This window comes from Vitis riparia, chromosome 18, assembly GCF_004353265.1.
Source record: "Vitis riparia cultivar Riparia Gloire de Montpellier isolate 1030 chromosome 18, EGFV_Vit.rip_1.0, whole genome shotgun sequence".
Lineage (NCBI taxonomy): Eukaryota > Viridiplantae > Streptophyta > Magnoliopsida > Vitales > Vitaceae > Vitis > Vitis riparia.
Window position 1 is genome coordinate 12,244,428 of NC_048448.1, and position 18,308 is coordinate 12,262,735.

Below are 18,308 nucleotides of genomic sequence, written 5' to 3' on the forward strand. Positions count from 1 at the left end.
TGGTCCTCCTGTAAAAGACCAGCACCACCAGACATGAGGAGAGTCGTAATCAGAAATAAATTCAGAATTAAATGGGAGCCACTTGTATCTCTGGTCTGGTTCCATTGCAGAGTAGCTATTCCCCATGTTCTAAGGTCCAAAAACAGTCTCACTACTGAAGAATGCTGAAGTTAATGCTTAATGAACCTACATCCAGCCTTCCTGTCTACCTCTTCACATTTTCATCATCCCAAAAGGTACGTTGCAGTACATAAATTCCCACGGTCATACTTCATGCATGTGTGGGAGACCCACAATCAATACCCTGCTATTTAGCTGAGGCGATTCATAACTCAATAGAACAACTATTGGAACCCACATTGGAACACCATTGCGGGTCTGTTTGGTAAGTGGATTACAATAATCCAGGGCCCACGACCAGGTTTTTCTTTATGCAATTTTAGATTATCCTAATCCACATTTGTTACAGAACTGTTTAGATCTTAAAATTTTTTTTGCAGGTTTTATTCAATTTAGTGGCAGAGACCAGAAAAGACAAAAGAGTACTAAAGGGGTTTTGGAAAAACAGGTTCAAGGTGAATACACTTTCTCAGCTCTTCAGCCCTCTGATTGAATATAGTAACTGTAGTTGGCTGCTTATTCCTACCCCCAGTTGTGAGTCATTTGGAAAAACCTACCAAAGAGATTATCTAATTCTAAACCCTTGTCCTGTACCAGTTAAATAAATAGGAAAAATTTACTGAGTCAGCTGAGTCAAACTCAAAAATCAAAAGATGCCTGAATTAAGAGTCGAAGGTGAGACTGAAACTGGAATGGGCCAGGGGCCAGCCTTCAAAAGAAGCTACCCATGTTCCGTGAATGAGATTGGTTGATGAAGGGAGGACAAAAACAGAGAAAATAGGAGGGAGGGCCCACTGTTCTCACCGAAAGGCAGTGACTATCATAGCTAATCAACGAAAGCAGTGTCTAAGATAGAAAATGACCACCCTCTCCTAAGCACATGAAGGCCATGTTACCTTGCTGCTTCCAATACCTCTTGTAAGGACAACATGGTTAGGAACTGTGATGTCAACCCAACTGCTCAGTTAATTCAACCCAACCATATCAGGAACTGCAACCACCTATTTGAAGTTTTTTACCTTCTCTTTAGGCGTCTCTCCAGTTTCTGTAAGAATGATAGGTAGGAAATAACTGGTAAGGAAATGATATCATGGTTGCAAGAGCATTTGTTAAGGGTGTCTAACATCATGAACTACATGACTTTTATCATCGGGTAAAACAAAATAAAGTAGCGATTATTGCTGTGATGTTGATTGAACATAAAACCATAAAAGCATCAGACCCGGAAAATGGACTGACAACAATTAACATGTTTCAGTTTACTTGAAAAAGCTAGACATCAGCTGCTCAAACAATTTCCATGAAATCAATCCTTCACCGCCAAAGGCCTATAGCAAGCACATCATGAAAACAATAAAAACAGAGGGTTTTGTCCATGGACCTGTTTCAAAGAGATAAAAAAGTAAAAACAACTTCCAGATTTCCCGTGTCTCAAAGAGATTAAGAGTATATTTGGAACCTAATCTGCACTTTTGCACTTTTGTAATGAGCATCATGAACCAACAAGAAAACGATGTGATGGAATTAAATTGACAAGATTGAAAGCAACCATGAAAGCTACTGAAATTACTGAGAGATGGATGGCCCCTTTCCAGCTCACCACTGGAATCCGGAACAACCAAGGACTTACGGACGTACCTGAACCATAGCTTTGAGCATTATGTACTGTATAACACTATAACTTAATGGAGTAAGACTAATCATTTAGTCTTGGGTGCAACTGTGTGATCTAACATAGCATCCCATACAAGGGAACAGCATTCTATTGAGAGGGTCCAAGCCAGGATGGATGATTTGTTGCATGGGTCACAAGAGTCCAGCTACACAGGAGCCACAAATAAAGCAAGAAAATACAGTGAAGGTGTCTCATTCTTTTGGGAACCCAAAAATTCAAACAACACCCAGCTATGAAGTCAATGCATTAAATTGACAATAAGAAGTATTGCAATGAACCCTTCCTCCCAGTCAATTTAGAATAGCTACTTGAACTATTCTCTGATAGAATTTGAAATAGAGAGGCAAAACAAGTAATGTGAATAATGAGCATGTTTGTCAATGCATGCCTAAGGGATTACCTCATATGTAATATTTTCCTGTCGGTATTCTTTAAGAGACAATCCATCATACCATCTGAAGCAAATGATTGAAGGAGTTAAAAGTCAGTAATCTGATCATTGCCATCATCCTGACATTCAAACCAGATCACAATGAGCTATCTTTTGAGAGAGGGGCCTTTTTTCTTCCGCCGTAGCTTATCTCTTCATTAACAAGAGCACATAAAAAGGCTTGCATCTATAACTGCCCCTGACCATCAACAGCCACCACTTGCTTGCATTTTGCAGATTACTACTGAACCAACCATGTTATGCATCAAGTATCTATGAGCAACCTAATTAACTTCTGAAGACCAAATCTGACATGCAAAGGAAAAAGTTGCTTTGGTTTTGTTCTAACATAGTGATTTCTGAACTTGATCTCATCAATGAATCCAACATGGAAGTCACAGTCCAATAACCTGAGAGGGTTTCTCCATTCCACCATCAATTATATACTCCTCAACCAATAAGTAATAATTTTCATAATTAAAACCCCACTCTTAGTGTCATCACCATTGTTCACAATGATTTCTAAATTACTATTGAACCACGTTTCTTGGTGCTGCGGCAAGCCAATGGGCCAACCAACTTCCAAAAGCATCAAACTCTCACTTTCCAAACAAAACAGTTACCTTCTTCAAGAAGAGATTCATCACATCCGAATGAAGCCCATCTCAAGACAACATTTTTATAATGCACAGTTACTACTAGAAGCTACTTGAAAAGGGTTGAATAGAGAACAGTGGTGTAAAGGAAGTCTAGCTTATCCAAAAGTAGTACAAAGTCTTGCAGCGCCTAAGATCCAACAGAAGTAGCTCAAGAGTTAACTAAGGACCCAACAGATACAATGGAAAAAAGCAATATAAGTAAGGCCATTAGAGGCCCAAAAGGGCAAGGCCAGTTATCAATTAGGGATGAGATAAGCACAGAAACACCATTGAAGAAGGACCACACAGCCTGACTAGGACCATAGTCAGTCAAGGTAGGAGTCACATGCCAATCTGACAAGAAAAGGCCCAAGAAATAAGTAGGCCAACTATCCAAAGCCAGAGGAGTATTAGCACAGGGCACTCCCCCAAAACTGATTGAAGCAAGGAAAACTTAGGTATAAAAACTCCCGAGGAATTTAGGAGTATAATATCCACAACAAAAAGGCCTCATCTCAAAGTAGGGGAAAAAAAGCCACATTTAAAAGGGAATCAAATCATGAAACCTCTTACAGTAAATAAAGAAATGTTATACTGCAAATGCTAGAATACATTGCAATGTTGGCACTTCCATTAAAAAATGAGATAGAGCCATCTTTATGTTGTATAAGGTAAGCACAAAATAAAACAATAAGAAGAATAATTAGGCTGCTAATATGAATTATGTGGCGCCTACCAGTGTCCATTTCCATGACACCCAAGGATAACCAGATAGTGGCTCACACATGCCCATTGATAGGAAAGAAGAAGATGATGATGAGCAAAGTTGTGAGCTCATAAATCATGTCTATCACTTCTCTATTTTTCTATATTGTGTTTTGTACCATACTATGTAGCATGGTTTTTTTAATGTAATAAATATAGATAGGAAAAATACCCATACAATATATGAACCCTGTATCTGTCATCAAAATACACATATGCTTCAAATAAGATATGTTATGGTGATTCATATCGGTTTACAAAAAGACGTATTCTATAGTTGTATTATATCATGTATCATGAGTTTTCAACAATCATGATGATAAGTATGACAATACATTTTTGTATGTCAATGCCCTAGTTCACTCTTTCATGTTTTAGTATTTCAACAATAATTCAGTTTTTTAATGAAAAAGAAATTATTTTTTTCAGTTGGCAAATAAAGGAGATATATCAAAAGAAAGGAGCTTACCAAGTACACAAAAGGTATACAAGGGCGCTAAAAGAAAGAAAAGCCCTAAAAGGAGAAAACCAAGGCTATAAACTAAAATGGAATCCATCAATAAAATGAACATAGAGAGATCAAACCCTCAACCCCATTAACAAAAAACAAATTCTGATGTTAACATATGCTTTAACCCTTTTGTCAACAAGAATCGAAAAGATGGTTATGATGAGGATGAAAATGCATTTTTTTTTTCCAATCCCCTTAAAGTTCTGCCATATTTGTTTATCTTACAATCCTTGCACATTCTTCTATATTTTCATATTTTGATAATATTTTAGTTTCTTAAGAAAAGGAAATTTATAATGCTATTATATGCTTTCCTAACCCTTTCTCAATGAGAATCTATAGTGCCTATCAAAAAAAGAAAAAAAAGGGAAAAAAAATCTATCAAGTTGAGAGACTCGTTGTATCACTAATACAGATTAAAAGATCGAACTAAGTAACTAAGGGTGAATTCACTAAGCTTTCAAGAAAGGAAAAGGAAAGGGAATCATTATGGGATGGAAACAAAAAGGAAGGAATAAAAAATTGAGGCAATTAAGTGTGGCAACTTAGAAAGGGACCTTAACTATGGGCAATATGAATATGCAAGGTTGGACTTTGGTGAATAGATATTTTATGTATAAAGATGAAGAGGAATCAAGTGAGCACATCGTTGTCCACTATTCAAAAGCAAGATTATTATGACAGTTGGTCTTCTCCTTATTTGAGGTGGTATGTGTTGCAATCCTGACTTAAAGCAACATTATTAAGTTGGCAAGACCGTTTCGTTCAAAATAAAATAAAAAAAGCATAGAAAGTGGCTCCTTAATTTTATTTTTTATTTTTTTGGGTCATTTGGAAAGAGAGAAATAAAGAGGCTTCTGAAAATGTTGAGTTATTAGATTAAGAACTTAAATCTTGTTTTATGTGTAACTTTTTAGAGTAGACCAAAAGGGATTTAGAGGCGTATGTTTGATTTTGCCAATTGGTTAGGCTACATGTAAGGGGTGTGAGTATCTTTTTTGTTTTCTCTTTTCTTGTTCTTTGCTTTGTTGTGTACTTGTATACTTCCTATGTATTTTGTAGCTACCTTTTTTTAGGCTTATAGCAAATTAATATAATGTTCTTTTGCCTATCAAAAAGAAAAGAAAAAATAAGAAGAAGAAGAGTGTGGGAAGCAATATGCTACTAGATTGTTGATTACACAACTATTTTAGGAACTATCAACTTATCTCTCAAAATTGGAAAATCCTTGAAAGTTTGGTACTTGCATGAAATTGAACAAATTTGCGAGATCTTGAGATCCTATTCTCATCATGGCAAAGAACAAACTTGACAAACACTTGAAAAAGATCTCAGTTGGTGGTTGCATCTAGTAACAAGATTATAAAGCTCTAGTGAAGAGTTTTGTGTTATGCATCATCAATTCATTTCATGTAAGTTGACAAATAAATAAATGGTAGATTGCTTAGGATTTCAATTGACCGTAGAAGGTCTCTAAAACTTGAAATCAAGTTTTCTTTTCCAAGTTGGGGAACTAACAAGGATGAATCTCCATAAAGAGATCCTAAATTATTCTACTAAAGGTATCTAGTAACTTTACAGTTTTTTATGTTCTTTAGTGTCATAATTAGTTAATAGCAAATAACTGAATTTTATTTAGAACTTAGGAAGTTTTGGAATTATTCTTGACAAATATTTTTAAACTTTCTATTTTCTAAATTAATTTCTCTTTTTTTTTTTCTTTTTGAGTTTTTATCTTGAATCCTTAGAATCAAGAAGTCTTATTTATTAGAAACTTTATCATAAGAAGTTTCCATAAAATAGGTTTTTAATTATAAAAACAAAGAAGATTTAATAATTTTAGGAAAGGAACAAGCTTTCTAATAACTTACCACATAGGTTTTCATGATTTTATTTAGCTTTTAGGATTTTCTAAAGCCTATAAATGAAGATAATTAATGTAAGACGAGATAAATAAAATATTGATGATAAAATAATATCAAGTTTTCCATATTTTGTAGTTTTTAACAGCCATATTTATTTTTTAAGGCCTTAGTAAGAATCTTAGGTGCCCATTTTTTCTCCTTTTATCTTTCACTCCCTATATTTTATTTTATATTTCCCTGTTATCATAATTTTTATTCCTTATTCTTATCCTTAAATACTAAAAGACTGAACACCTAACCCACCTATTTGTCTGTAAATAACCATCCTAAAGTTGTCCTTCAACAAAATCCTTAAGTACCTATCTATAATGCTCCAAATTAGACAATATTTATTTCAAAAGTAACTACGAAACCAAAAACAACACAGTGTTTAAAATTACCAGGTACTTTCATGCTCACCCTTTCTGATCAATGAATTTGCATAAGAACAAACACTTAAAAGAATAAAGAAACCTACTTCCATTATTAGATTCAACAGTAGGTGCCTTGTTTGACATTACCAAAAGCACCTTTTCAGCATACAATGGTAAGTTATATATGCTACTCTTGGCCAAATTTTTTATTCCATGATGGCTTGTGGGTGATTCTGAAATATATGAGACTAATGATTATGTTGTTGGTGAATCAAAGGAAATACAAGTGGCAATGCAGAGGAGCAAACTAAAGTACAAAAATTCAATTTCTATAATCCATGCTCTTAAGGAAAACTAATCAGTTGATATATGCATTGCACATGCCCTCGGCCCTACAAGTCTACAGGACAGACAATTTTGTCATCATAGAATTATTTCAAAGTTTTTGGGTGAATAAAGTTGAAATCGCAATACTTAGTGAAATAAAACAATGCATGATTGAACTAACTTACATCGACACAACCATTGAATCCAACTTGTTAAGAGAACGATTCCTAAATAATCAAGACTTGGATTTCAATCTCTTGCCCAAAATTCAGAAAGAAATAGGAAATAACGCAAGAAGTATCAATAAACCACAGCACTTCCGAATACAGAGCTGAATTGAAAATTTTCATAAACATTCACAACAAAAAACAAAGCAGAGTTGAGGCAGCAACTATATACCATATTCTACAGCGGAGCGAGTCATTTAGCGCATGACATCAGCGCCAACCTCCAAGCTTCTCCGATAAAAAGAATTTGATTTATTTCATTTGCCTACATTTATTTGGTAGCCAAACACGCAGAGATTATTAAATATGGAAAGTCTTAAAAAGGAAGAACGGAAGAAAGAAAGATTCGAATTCTTTCATTTCCTACATTTTTCTCGGTGACCAAACGGAGAATATTTGCAAGATGCAAGAAAAAAAATGAATAAAGCAGGGTTTCATAAGTTGAGAATCGCAGATTCTGCTGATGATCACAAGATGGAACAGGAGTTTGCGCCAAGTCACGAGAGACGCAGATTGTTACCTTGCGTCTTGGTTTCTTTTTGAGTTATCTCCGTGTCACCGTACTGTGATGTACGGATGAAGACAATCGCGTCTGATTGGCCTCCGCCATTGTATGAATGAGATGTATCTGGGCTCTAGGGTTATTATCTTCAGAACTGGACCAGAAAAAACTGCGCTGATTGGGTTTTAGGACAGTGTTTTAAGCTTGAGCCCATGTCTTCATCGGAGCCAACTGACCCAACTCGTTGAAAAAGTACAGACTACTTCACCTTAAATCCAAGCCCTTATTTAACTTTAATTTTAATGGAGTTTAATAATATTAAATTTTAAGTGACTTAATATCAGTATGTGCGAAATAAACTACTTTTATTCATATAAGAAAAGCATTATTTCTTTGTAAGATACGATATTTAAAAACTAATAATTTGAGATAAAATAATAATTCAATATATTTTTAAATATCTAGAAATATCAAATTTTATTATATTGATTTTATATAATTAAGATATGATATTTATAAACTAATAATTTGAAGAAAAAAATTAACTTAATATATTTTCAAATATTTCAAAATACCAAAGGGATTACAATAACAAAAAGTTCATAATGATTAATTATGCAATTAATTAAGCTAAGAAAATGTTAAAAATTTTCTAAGTTTAATTTCATTGATTAATCACTAATTTGTATATCTAGTGTATGCTTAGATCTTTTATATGAAACTAAGATTTGGTTAATCTAATTTTGATGATAACAAAATAATGTTTAGAATTAATGGTTTATCCTAAGGGTGTTTAGGTAAAAAGGTCTCCAAAAAAACAATAAAAAATAAGTCAAGTTAAAAGGAAATCAAAAATAAAAAAGAAAACCTCAAAAAAGAAAATCAATTAAGATCATTTGTTTAAGATCCCTTTGTAAGGTTGTTGGTGTATTAGAATCATGCATTTCATTTTTACTTAAAAATCACCAAATTGCCTAAATAGATTTTAATCTTTTATAAATTAGATGATTTCACGTTTTTTATTGAAAAAAAAAACCTCTAAATCTAATCCTTCTTAAACTCGTTTTAAAGGGTTTTAAGAAGTTGAATGCAAGTTGTCAGAGGTTCCAAGTCTCAAACTAGGGTTTTATGCACTTTTCGATACAATCAATTAAGATAAGGAGGGACCAGTTAAGCTGGTTAGACTCAACCAATCAGAGTGCACTTACACTCTTTCTTTTCTAGTGACATGTATTAAACTAGTTGAGGATTAATTAAACCGATTGGGCAATGGTAATCTCGGCAACTAGTAACTGATTCAACTGATTGACCTCAAATTTTATCTAACAATTAGTTTGGACATTCAACTCCTATTTAAAGGTTCTAAATTTTTGTATTGAGGGTGAAAAAGTTATAAATCATTTTTTAATATTATTTAAGCCTTAAAATAGTGTTTTTATAATGCACTTGCTATCAAACTTACATTTCATCTTACTGCACCATTTAACCTTGGTTTTTTTGTATTCCATTATATCAAATTGTAAATTATGAGTTTTATCCTTGACAAATCTTTTCTTGTATATCTTGTGAAGTGGACTCAAGTATAGGGTATCACTTAAGGGAAAAATTTAAATGTGAGATATCACTTAAAGTTTGTCAAATGTAGAGTATCGCTTAGGGAGTTCAAAAGTAAGACATCTCTTAAGAAAAATTATAAGTGACAATTGGAGCCAATTAATCCAAGTGTAAAGTTTAGAGGTTTAGTCTGGAATGTTGGGAATCCTGGATTATTACATTCTCTACCTTTAGATCTCATATGGTGCATCTTATCTATCTCTAAGACTCTCTAAATTTAACATAATGGAAAAGAATGGTTTTAAAAACTAAAATACATATTAGATCTAGAGATAGAAACTCAAACTTGTGATATGGATGTTCTCAAATCAATTTCATCTTATGAAGATGTTGAAACCGCAATAATCGTCATAGATCTCATCTACCCAATAGTTTTCCACCTAATCTCTCTCTTCATGGTTTCTGACATAAGAGAATGGTGGGTTTCTTTCTCTCCCATGAGTGTGGCTAAGGTTTCATCTTTATGGAATCTCAAAAAATTGAGTAGGAAAACTAAAGCCTTAACCCCTAAAGGTATTTATATAAGCTTCCATGTGGGCTTAAGTGACTTGAAACCAAATTAGGCTTTGGTCACCTAATTTAACCGACTTGAGTCCTAATTAATTAATTAACCCTAATAGACTCCAATTAATTAACTCAATCGAGAAAAACTATTTATAAGATTTAGTTCAACCTTATATTTTTACCAAATCGGCGATATGAACACTTATGAATTATATACCTAAAATATCCTCAATGTGTGTGTTACCATGAATTAGGAGTTTAAGCGAGGAACATTAAAACTCATAAAAAAAATACTAGCCTCTTAAATTCCAATTATGAAGTTGACTCCACACTCTAGTAAAGAGAGTCAATTGTACTCTAATATCCTCTGAAATTACGACGAGACAAAACTCGAGTTCATAACCTTTTATCCATTACATGCAAACTCCTCGTGAACTAGTGTCCATAATCTAATATGGTAATATTATCAACCCATCAAAAATACCTCTTCAATTCTTAAGTTACAGATCCTCTTATTATGTGATCAACTAACATACTTTAACTCCAAGGAGCATATGTCAAATTTTATTAAAGAAATTATTGTGGCCACAGATTTTATATCGCAAATCATTTAGATTATTCAAAATGACACACTATCTCAATCTCATAAGATATCATGGTACCTCCATTGAGAATGTTTGTTGTTACTAGCTTCTACCAACAATGACCTAATCCATAGGAAATATATGACCACTTTAGGGTTTCACCTATAAGTTAAAGTTATATATTGATTTCATCATAGGTTTAATATCCTCTCAAAGTTGAGAGTTCATGCAATATAATAGTTTGGTGAATCGTGACAATCTGATAGTCTTATGTCTTGATCACTGTAGGTCCTGTCCAATGTGTAGCCATACACACTAGTGCACTCACAATTGAAAACTTATCCCAACGGTCAAGATAAGTCATCTTTTTAATTAGGAAGTAGTACATTACAATCTTTACTAGATTGTTTAAAGTCATGAATCGATTATGAACAACTTATCATCTTATAAGGGACCCAACTTATCATATGACTTGTATCTTATGTGCAACTCTTAATGCACCCAAGTTATGTACAATGCAAGTAATATGAGTCTAAATGCTTAGATCAATGTTAATAAATATAAAATATAATAAGTGAAAATTGAAGTTTAACTTTGTTACATTATGTCTTACTTTTAAGGGTTCAATCCTAACATGAAAGTCTTAATATAGTGGAACATCAAACTTGGGATTGAAATTAAAGGAGAATGGATGTAGGCCAGGACTGGGTCAAACCACTCTCATACTCTCTTTGTTTATTTTCAATTGCTCTTATATTGATTTTTTATTGTATTATTGTGTATATTATCACTTGCATTCTATAATTATTAAATTTGTAAAAAGTGACCATCACCCTATCCCCTCCTCCCCCCAAATATGGTGATTATCTTGGGTTTGTATGGCTAGAATCCTAACAATTAGCATTAGATTTTGGCCTTTAGTTTAGGACTTAATCATATTAGAGGTATTACTACTATCTAATATTGCTTAACAATCATAAGAGGATTTTCCATCAATAGACTCATTTTTTATGGGTGATGATTGTTCTTATTAGAAAACAAAAATGACTTGGTTTTTTAAGTTTATCCATTATGATTTGCGGGAAGTCATTTGTCAAACCAAGATTTAGTTAATCTCAATTTTGATTATAACAAAACAAAGTTTTGAACTAATAATTCGTCTTGAGTATGACTAGATAAAGATGATTTCGAAAGTTACAATTATAAAGATAAATTAAGTCAAAGAAAAATCAAGAAGAAGAAAGACTAAAAAAGAATAGTTTTCAACACTTTATTTAGGATCTCTTTGTAAGTTTATTAGTGCATTAGTATCGTACATCTTATTTTTATTCATGCACCTAAAATCATCCAAGAGTTTAATTGCTTTTAAAAAAAATTATATTAAATAATTTCATCTTTTCAATTAAAACATTTAGTTAAATTCTTTGTAAACTTTTCTAAAAATGTTTTAAGAATTATTACACAATTTTTTAGAGGTCAAACCTTAAAACCAGATTATTTGAACACTTTACAATATAATCAATCGAGAGGCTAGGGAACCGATTAAGCCGATTGGGCTCAATCGGTCGAGGTACATTTTGCACCTTCTCTCTTCCAATAGCTAGTGCTCAACTAGTTAAGCTTTTGGCTTGTCTAGTCAAGAAAGGAGTTGAGCATCAATTAAGGGTCAATCAAACCTTCAAAATCTTCAAATTGATAAATAATAGTTTTTTTTATTCATCATTCTCATTCGTTCATGTACAGAGTATATATAGAAAGTGATCACCATTCTAAGAATGGGAAAGAATGATATAAGGAAATAACAACTAATATCCTAATATCTCAACTTTCCTAATATCTCAATATTCTTAATATCTCAATATTCATAATATCTCAACTTTCCTAATATCTAAACATTCCTAATATCTCAACACTAAATGATATAAGGAAAGAATGATATAAGGAAAGCATTCCTAATATCTCAACACTCCCCCTCAAGTTGGTGCATAGATGTCACACATGCCCAACTTGTCTAAAAATTTTGAGAACACTTGACTTGAGACAACTTTGGTGAGGATATCGGCCAATTGATTTTCTGATCGAATCTTAGGCAATTCCACAATCTTATCATCCAACTTTTCCTTAATGAAGAATCTATCTACCTCTACATGCTTTGTACGATCATGTTGTACTGGATTATGAGCAATGTCACATGCGGCTTTATTGTCACAAAACAATTGAATTGGTTGCCTAGATAGGTAACCTAAATCCTGTAAGAGGAGTCTTAGCCATAATGCCTCACAAAGTCCTAGAGCCATACCTCTAAATTCTGCTTCTGCACTTGAACGGGCGACGACATTCTGCTTCTCACTTTTCCATGTCACAAGATTACCACCTACAAAGGTAAAGTAACCAGATGTAGATCGCCTATCATCCACTGCACCGGCCCAATCAGCATCAGTATATATTTCTATACTCTGATGATCAACATTTTTAGCAAACAAAATTCCCTTCCTAGGAGCATTCTTCAAATACCTCAAAATACGCATGACTGCATTCATATGTTGCTCTCCAGGATTATGCATGTATTGACTCACTACACTCAATGCATAAGCAAGGTCTGGTCTTGTATGAGCTAAGTACATTAATCTCCCCACAAGTCTCTGGTATCTTCCCTTATCGGTTGATACTTTATTAGGTTCAACACACAATTTCAGACCTTCTTCTATTGGTGTATTAACAGGTTGACATCCCGACATTCCAGTCTCTTGTAAAAGGTCTAAGGCATATTTTCTTTGAGACAGAAAAATTCCTTCACTTGATCGAGAAACTTCAATCCCAAGAAAGTATTTCAGAGGACCTAGATCTTTCATTTCGAATTCTCTAAATAGATAATTTTGCAGAGTTTTTCTTTCTTCAGGATCATTTCCTGTAACTACCATGTCATCCACATATACGATGAGTGCCGTAATCTTACCATGTTGCTTTTTCAGGAACAAAGTGTGATCTGAATTACTTTGACGATAGTCAAAAGCTCTCATTGACTTTATGAACCTTCCAAACCAAGCTCTCGGGGATTGCTTCAACCCATACAATGACATCTTCAATTTGCACACCTTCTGACATCGCTTTTCTGACACCATGCATCCTGGTGGAAGATCCATGTATATTTCTTCAGATAACTCGCCATGCAGAAAGGCATTTTTCACATCGAACTGTTGTAATGGCCAATCTAGGTTTGCAGCTAAAGATAGTAATACTCGAATTGTGTTGATCTTAGCTACAGGTGCAAATGTCTCTGTGTAGTCAATTCCATAAGTTTGAGTGTACCCTTTTGCTACCAGTCTTGCTTTAAATCGTTCAATACTACCATCTGCCTTGTACTTCACAGTATAGATCCAACGACACCTAACTGGCTTCTTTCCTGGTGGACATTCTACGAGTTCCCATGTTTCATTCTTCTGCAATGATTTCATCTCTTCATTCATGGCTGCTTTCCACCTTGGATCAGTTAAGGCTTCCTGCACACTGTTAGGAATAGCTACAATAAATAATTGATTTACAAATGACTTATTTGATTCAGACAAACGATGGTTAGACACATAGTTGCTCATGAGATATTTGACTTTAGTAGACAATTCAGGTTCATATGTGGGTTTAGGAATACCTCTATTATGACGGTGTGGTAATCGTTTCATGAATGGATCAGGCTCCAAATTAAGAACACCCTCAGCAGACGACGATTGGTTTGGTATTTCAGTGAAGACATCTTCGGACCCAAATTGTTGACCACTCATATCCAACTCACCCGCTTCCTGGTTCACTAGTTCAGATTGTCCAGATTCATCCTCCTCATAGATATGATAATCATAATCGAGAGTCTGAATTTCCTTATGGTACTCCCCCTGAAGTTCAGACTCAGATGAAAATTACATTGAATCTTCATGAAACACCACATCCATTGTAATAAACATTCGTCGAGTTGGAGGATGGTAACATCGATATCCCTTTTTGTGCAATGCATATCCAACAAACACACATTGCAATGCATGGGAAGTTAACTTGGTGCGTTGGTGTTTGTGTAGATGCACAAATGTCATGCAACCAAAAACACGAGGAGGTAGATTTGGGACGGTTGGGGCAACTATGGCATTAGTAAGAGCTTGGAGAGGTGTTTGGAAGTTAATTGGGCTAGAAGGTACCCGATTGATCAAGTATGTGGCAGATGTGATTGCTTTTCCCCAATAAGATATCGGTATTTTTGCTGCTATCAAGGAAGCACGAACAACCTCTAACAAGTGCCAATTTTTTCATTCAACGACTCCATTTTGCTGGGGTGTATTGGAACAAGTAGTCTGATGAATGATGTCATGTTCTTCCAAATACTTTTGAAGATCAGAACTCTGATACTCTCCACCATTATCACTACGCAAAACCCGAACCTTTGCATTGTACTGAGTTTCAATCATTTTATGAAATTTTTGAAACAACAAGTTCACTTCATCTTTGGTCTTCATCAAGCATAATCATATCATTCTGGTACAATCATCAATAAAAGTAACAAACCAACGTGAGTCACTCAAAGTTGGGACTTTGGATGGGCCCCAAACATCAGAATGTATAACCATAAAAGGAAGCGGACTTTTATTCAAAATTAACGGAAACGAAGCACGATGACTTTTAGCCAATTCACAAATATCACAACGGAAACCATAAATATCACTCTTTGCACAATTTTTTTAAATAACCAAAGGAAGCATGTCCCAGACGTCGATGCCACAACCAAATTTCAGACTTTTTCTTCTCTTCCTCAGATCCATCTGCCATCAAGGCTTGTTGCAACTTATTTGAATCCTTTGACTGCAAATCCAAGTAATAGAGTTTTCCCCGCTTAATACCACAACCAATCGTCTGTCTTGTTTGGATGTCCTTAATCACACAAAATTCAGGCCAAAAAATGACAATACAAGATAAGGCTGCAGTAATTTGAGAAACTGACAAAAGATTGTAATCTAGAGATGGAACAACTAAAACAGAATCCAAATTCAAAGTATCAGTAAGAGTTAAGGATCATTCCCCAATGACTGTGGTTGTGTTACCATTGGCTGTGGAAACAATTTTTTGTGAGGAAGGTCTAAGGAGTGAAACCTGTCTAGAATCAAAAGTCATATGATCTGTAGCACCAGAATCAATTATCCATGCACTATTAATAACAGGTGTAAAAGTATTTAGAAACTTACCACCATGATCTGTAGCGGCTACCAATGCAGAGGCTTTCTCAGCAACATCAGCCTTTGTTTTTATTTCGGCAACAATTGTAGTCGAGGTTTTCTTGGAATCCTTCTTCCGTTGATCACGATTATTATCATTAATAACAAAGTGGTGATAGCCTAAACATGATCTAAAGGTCCATGGTTCAAACCCTCGGTTCCTCATTGTTTTCTTGGTCATACCAAGAGTTGTTGCTTTGAAATTGTGGGATATCCAGACTGGTGGGATCAGTCTTATTGTAGTGAGTGCATTTGAAGGTTGACTTATCAATATTAAGGCTTGTCTTAGGATGGTTGATCGTTGTCGGACTACCATAGCGACAAAATATCCAGGATTTCAATTCCATGGCTCTGATACATCTTCAAATTGATAAATAATAGTTTTTTTTATTCATCATTCTCATTCGTTCATGTACAGAGTATATATAGAGAGTGATCACCATTCTAAGAATGGGAAAGAATGATATAAGGAAATAACAACTAATATCCTAATATCTCAACTTTCCTAATATCTCAATATTCCTAATATCTTAATATTCATAATATCTCAATATTCCTAATATCTCAACTTTCCTAATATCTAAACATTTCTAATATCTCAACACTAAATGATATAAGGAAAGAATGATATAAGGAAAGCATTCCTAATATCTCAACACAAAAGCCCAGCAATTACCTACAAAGCATTTATTGTCCAATGGCTAATGAATTAGTCAAAGCAATTGTTCAAGTGATCAACCCCTAAGCTTGTCTAATGGCTAATTTGAGCTTTCAAACCCTATTTAAAGGCTCTAAACTTCTATATTTTAGAGGGCAAGAGTTTTAAATCTTTTATAAACATCATTTGAGCCTAACGGAAGTGTTTTTTAAGAGCACTTTGTTTTTAACTTGCATATCATTAGTACCCTTTAATCCTAATTTTTCTTATATTCATTTGAGCTTAAATTTATACGTACTAGGACTTTGTTTAATTCGATATTTTTTTTATAATCTTTGTAAGACGAGTTCAAGGGTGGAATATCACTTGAGGAAAAAATTTAAATGTAAAATATCACTTAATGTATCACTTGAGAGTTCAAGAGTAAGGCATCTCTTAATAAATTTGTAATGTTGGGTATAGCCGTTAAACCCAATTACAAAGGTTAAAGACAACTTTAAAGACTTGTGTTTGAAGCCTTAGTATTACTATTCACTTCTCGTGTTTTTGTTTGTATTACACGCTATCACATGGATCTGGTGCTGTGAAGCTAAAAAAGAGTGGTGGGCACGAGTTTTTTTACATTGAGAGAGGGACATCTAAGGGGGGGGGGGTTGGCTGAAGTACTGAATCTTAATGGACAACACCAATGGAGAGGGACGTGTGACCAAGTAAGCCAAGGCATGTGATTCTTAATCTGGTAGGTAACTGATTCCACCTAATTGCTTTTCTTTTGACCACATACTTCATTAATAACAACTGGCAAGTTGGCAATGTTGTTCATGCATATGTGCAGATATCAGAGGAGGCCTGAACCTTAGACTTTCACTTCAATTTAGTTTCCTGAGTTTTTAGTCATGGGTTTTCGTTTGCCCTTGATGATGGTTTCTCATGTCAAACAAATTATGAAACTGCAACCTCTTGCCAAAAACCGGTTAGCAGCAGCAACGGCAGATGTTCCGAAAGGCTATTTTGCGGTTTATGTTGGGGAGAATCAGAAGCAGCGGTTTGTGGTTCCGATATCTTACTTGAACCATCCTTCGTTTCAGGACTTGTTAAGTCAGGCTGAGGAAGAGTTTGGGTTCGACCATCCCATGGGTGGTCTCACCATTCCCTGCAAAATAGCCAACTTCATAGAACTCACTTCTCGCTTGCAGGTGAATATCCTGTGAGAAACAAGATCAGCAAGAAGGAAGCCTAACAGCAGAAAATTGTTGGTCGACGCCAATCTTTTTCCACTCTTTTTTATATGCAGAGTGATGACCCATGTCTTCAATTTTGACATGAAGGTTCTTGTCCCCTCATTGCAATTTAGTTTGTGATCCATTTTTCTTTGAGATGAGAGGGAAAAGTCTGGAAGCACCTGACAAGGAAGGTTACCTCTTCGCTCAAAAATGACTGAAGAGATGGAGATGGAAATAGAATGGGCCAAATGTTTTTTCCCGGCCAAGTGTGAGAATTGGTCATCCCACCTCAGCTTGCCCTGTTTCCATTGCAATACAGCCCTGGTAAAATTTTAATACAAAGATGTTCCTTTCAGAAATCTCCATGGAGGATTCTATTAATTCATCTTCGACCTTCTGTTTCTGATATAGCGAAAGTGCCTTTCAATTGACTTGAAGGTTGTAATTTAGTTTGTATTGTACTTCTTTTTGAGTTAACTAGGAGGAATCAAAACATCAGTTTTGTGGAGAACATCCTTTTGGGGCCTTTGGTTTGGCCTTCTGAATTTGTAGATCTAGTTTGTTTCTAAGACATTTGGCTGAACAAAATTAAAGCATCGCTTTGATCTTTTGCATCTATTTGTCTTTCTCATCATAATAACAATTTATGATTTCAGGTTTTTGGAAGTTATATTCTTCCTATCTCTAAGTATGATGAAGTTAGGTAATATGTTTGTTTTTTTGGCTTTTTACTGAAAACAATTTGTTTTCGGAATTTAGATTGTTTGTTTTTCTACTTTTTCATAACTTATTATAAACTTTTTACTAAATATAAAAAACCAAAATATATAACTTTTTCTAAATAGAAAAAATAACATATTGGTTTTTCTTTACTTTTTAATACTTAATAGAAATAAAATACTACAAAAACAAACAACCTAATATTTAACACTATTAAATATTAAAGTTCTATTTAGAATTAAGTAAAAAAACAAACACCACCTTAGTCTCAGGGCCACCTCGG

General features: G+C 34.3%; 1 protein-coding gene and 1 long non-coding RNA gene across 3 annotated transcripts; one reads left to right on the forward strand and one right to left on the reverse strand.

The window, feature by feature from the left end:
- Positions 1–1,229: 1,229 nt before the first annotated feature.
- Positions 1,230–7,619, reverse strand: LOC117906895. 2 transcript variants are annotated; one of them, XR_004649923.1, is made up of 3 exons: positions 7,144–7,619; positions 2,196–2,305; positions 1,230–1,940 (listed from the first exon to the last, which is right to left on the reverse strand). It is a non-coding gene; the product is annotated as an uncharacterized LOC117906895 (long non-coding RNA). The 2 variants fall into 2 exon arrangements; XR_004649922.1 differs by lacking the exon at positions 2,196–2,305 and having other exon boundaries at positions 1,230–1,501.
- Positions 7,620–16,920: 9,301 nt separating this feature from the next.
- LOC117906894 (auxin-responsive protein SAUR21-like) lies at positions 16,921–18,303 on the forward strand. Its single transcript, XM_034820166.1, has 2 exons — positions 16,921–18,008; positions 18,292–18,303. The coding sequence occupies exon 1, from the start codon at positions 16,979–16,981 to the stop codon at positions 17,291–17,293; it is 315 nt and encodes a 104-aa protein (XP_034676057.1). The 5' UTR covers positions 16,921–16,978; the 3' UTR covers positions 17,294–18,008; positions 18,292–18,303.
- The last annotated feature ends 5 nt before the right edge of the window (positions 18,304–18,308 follow it).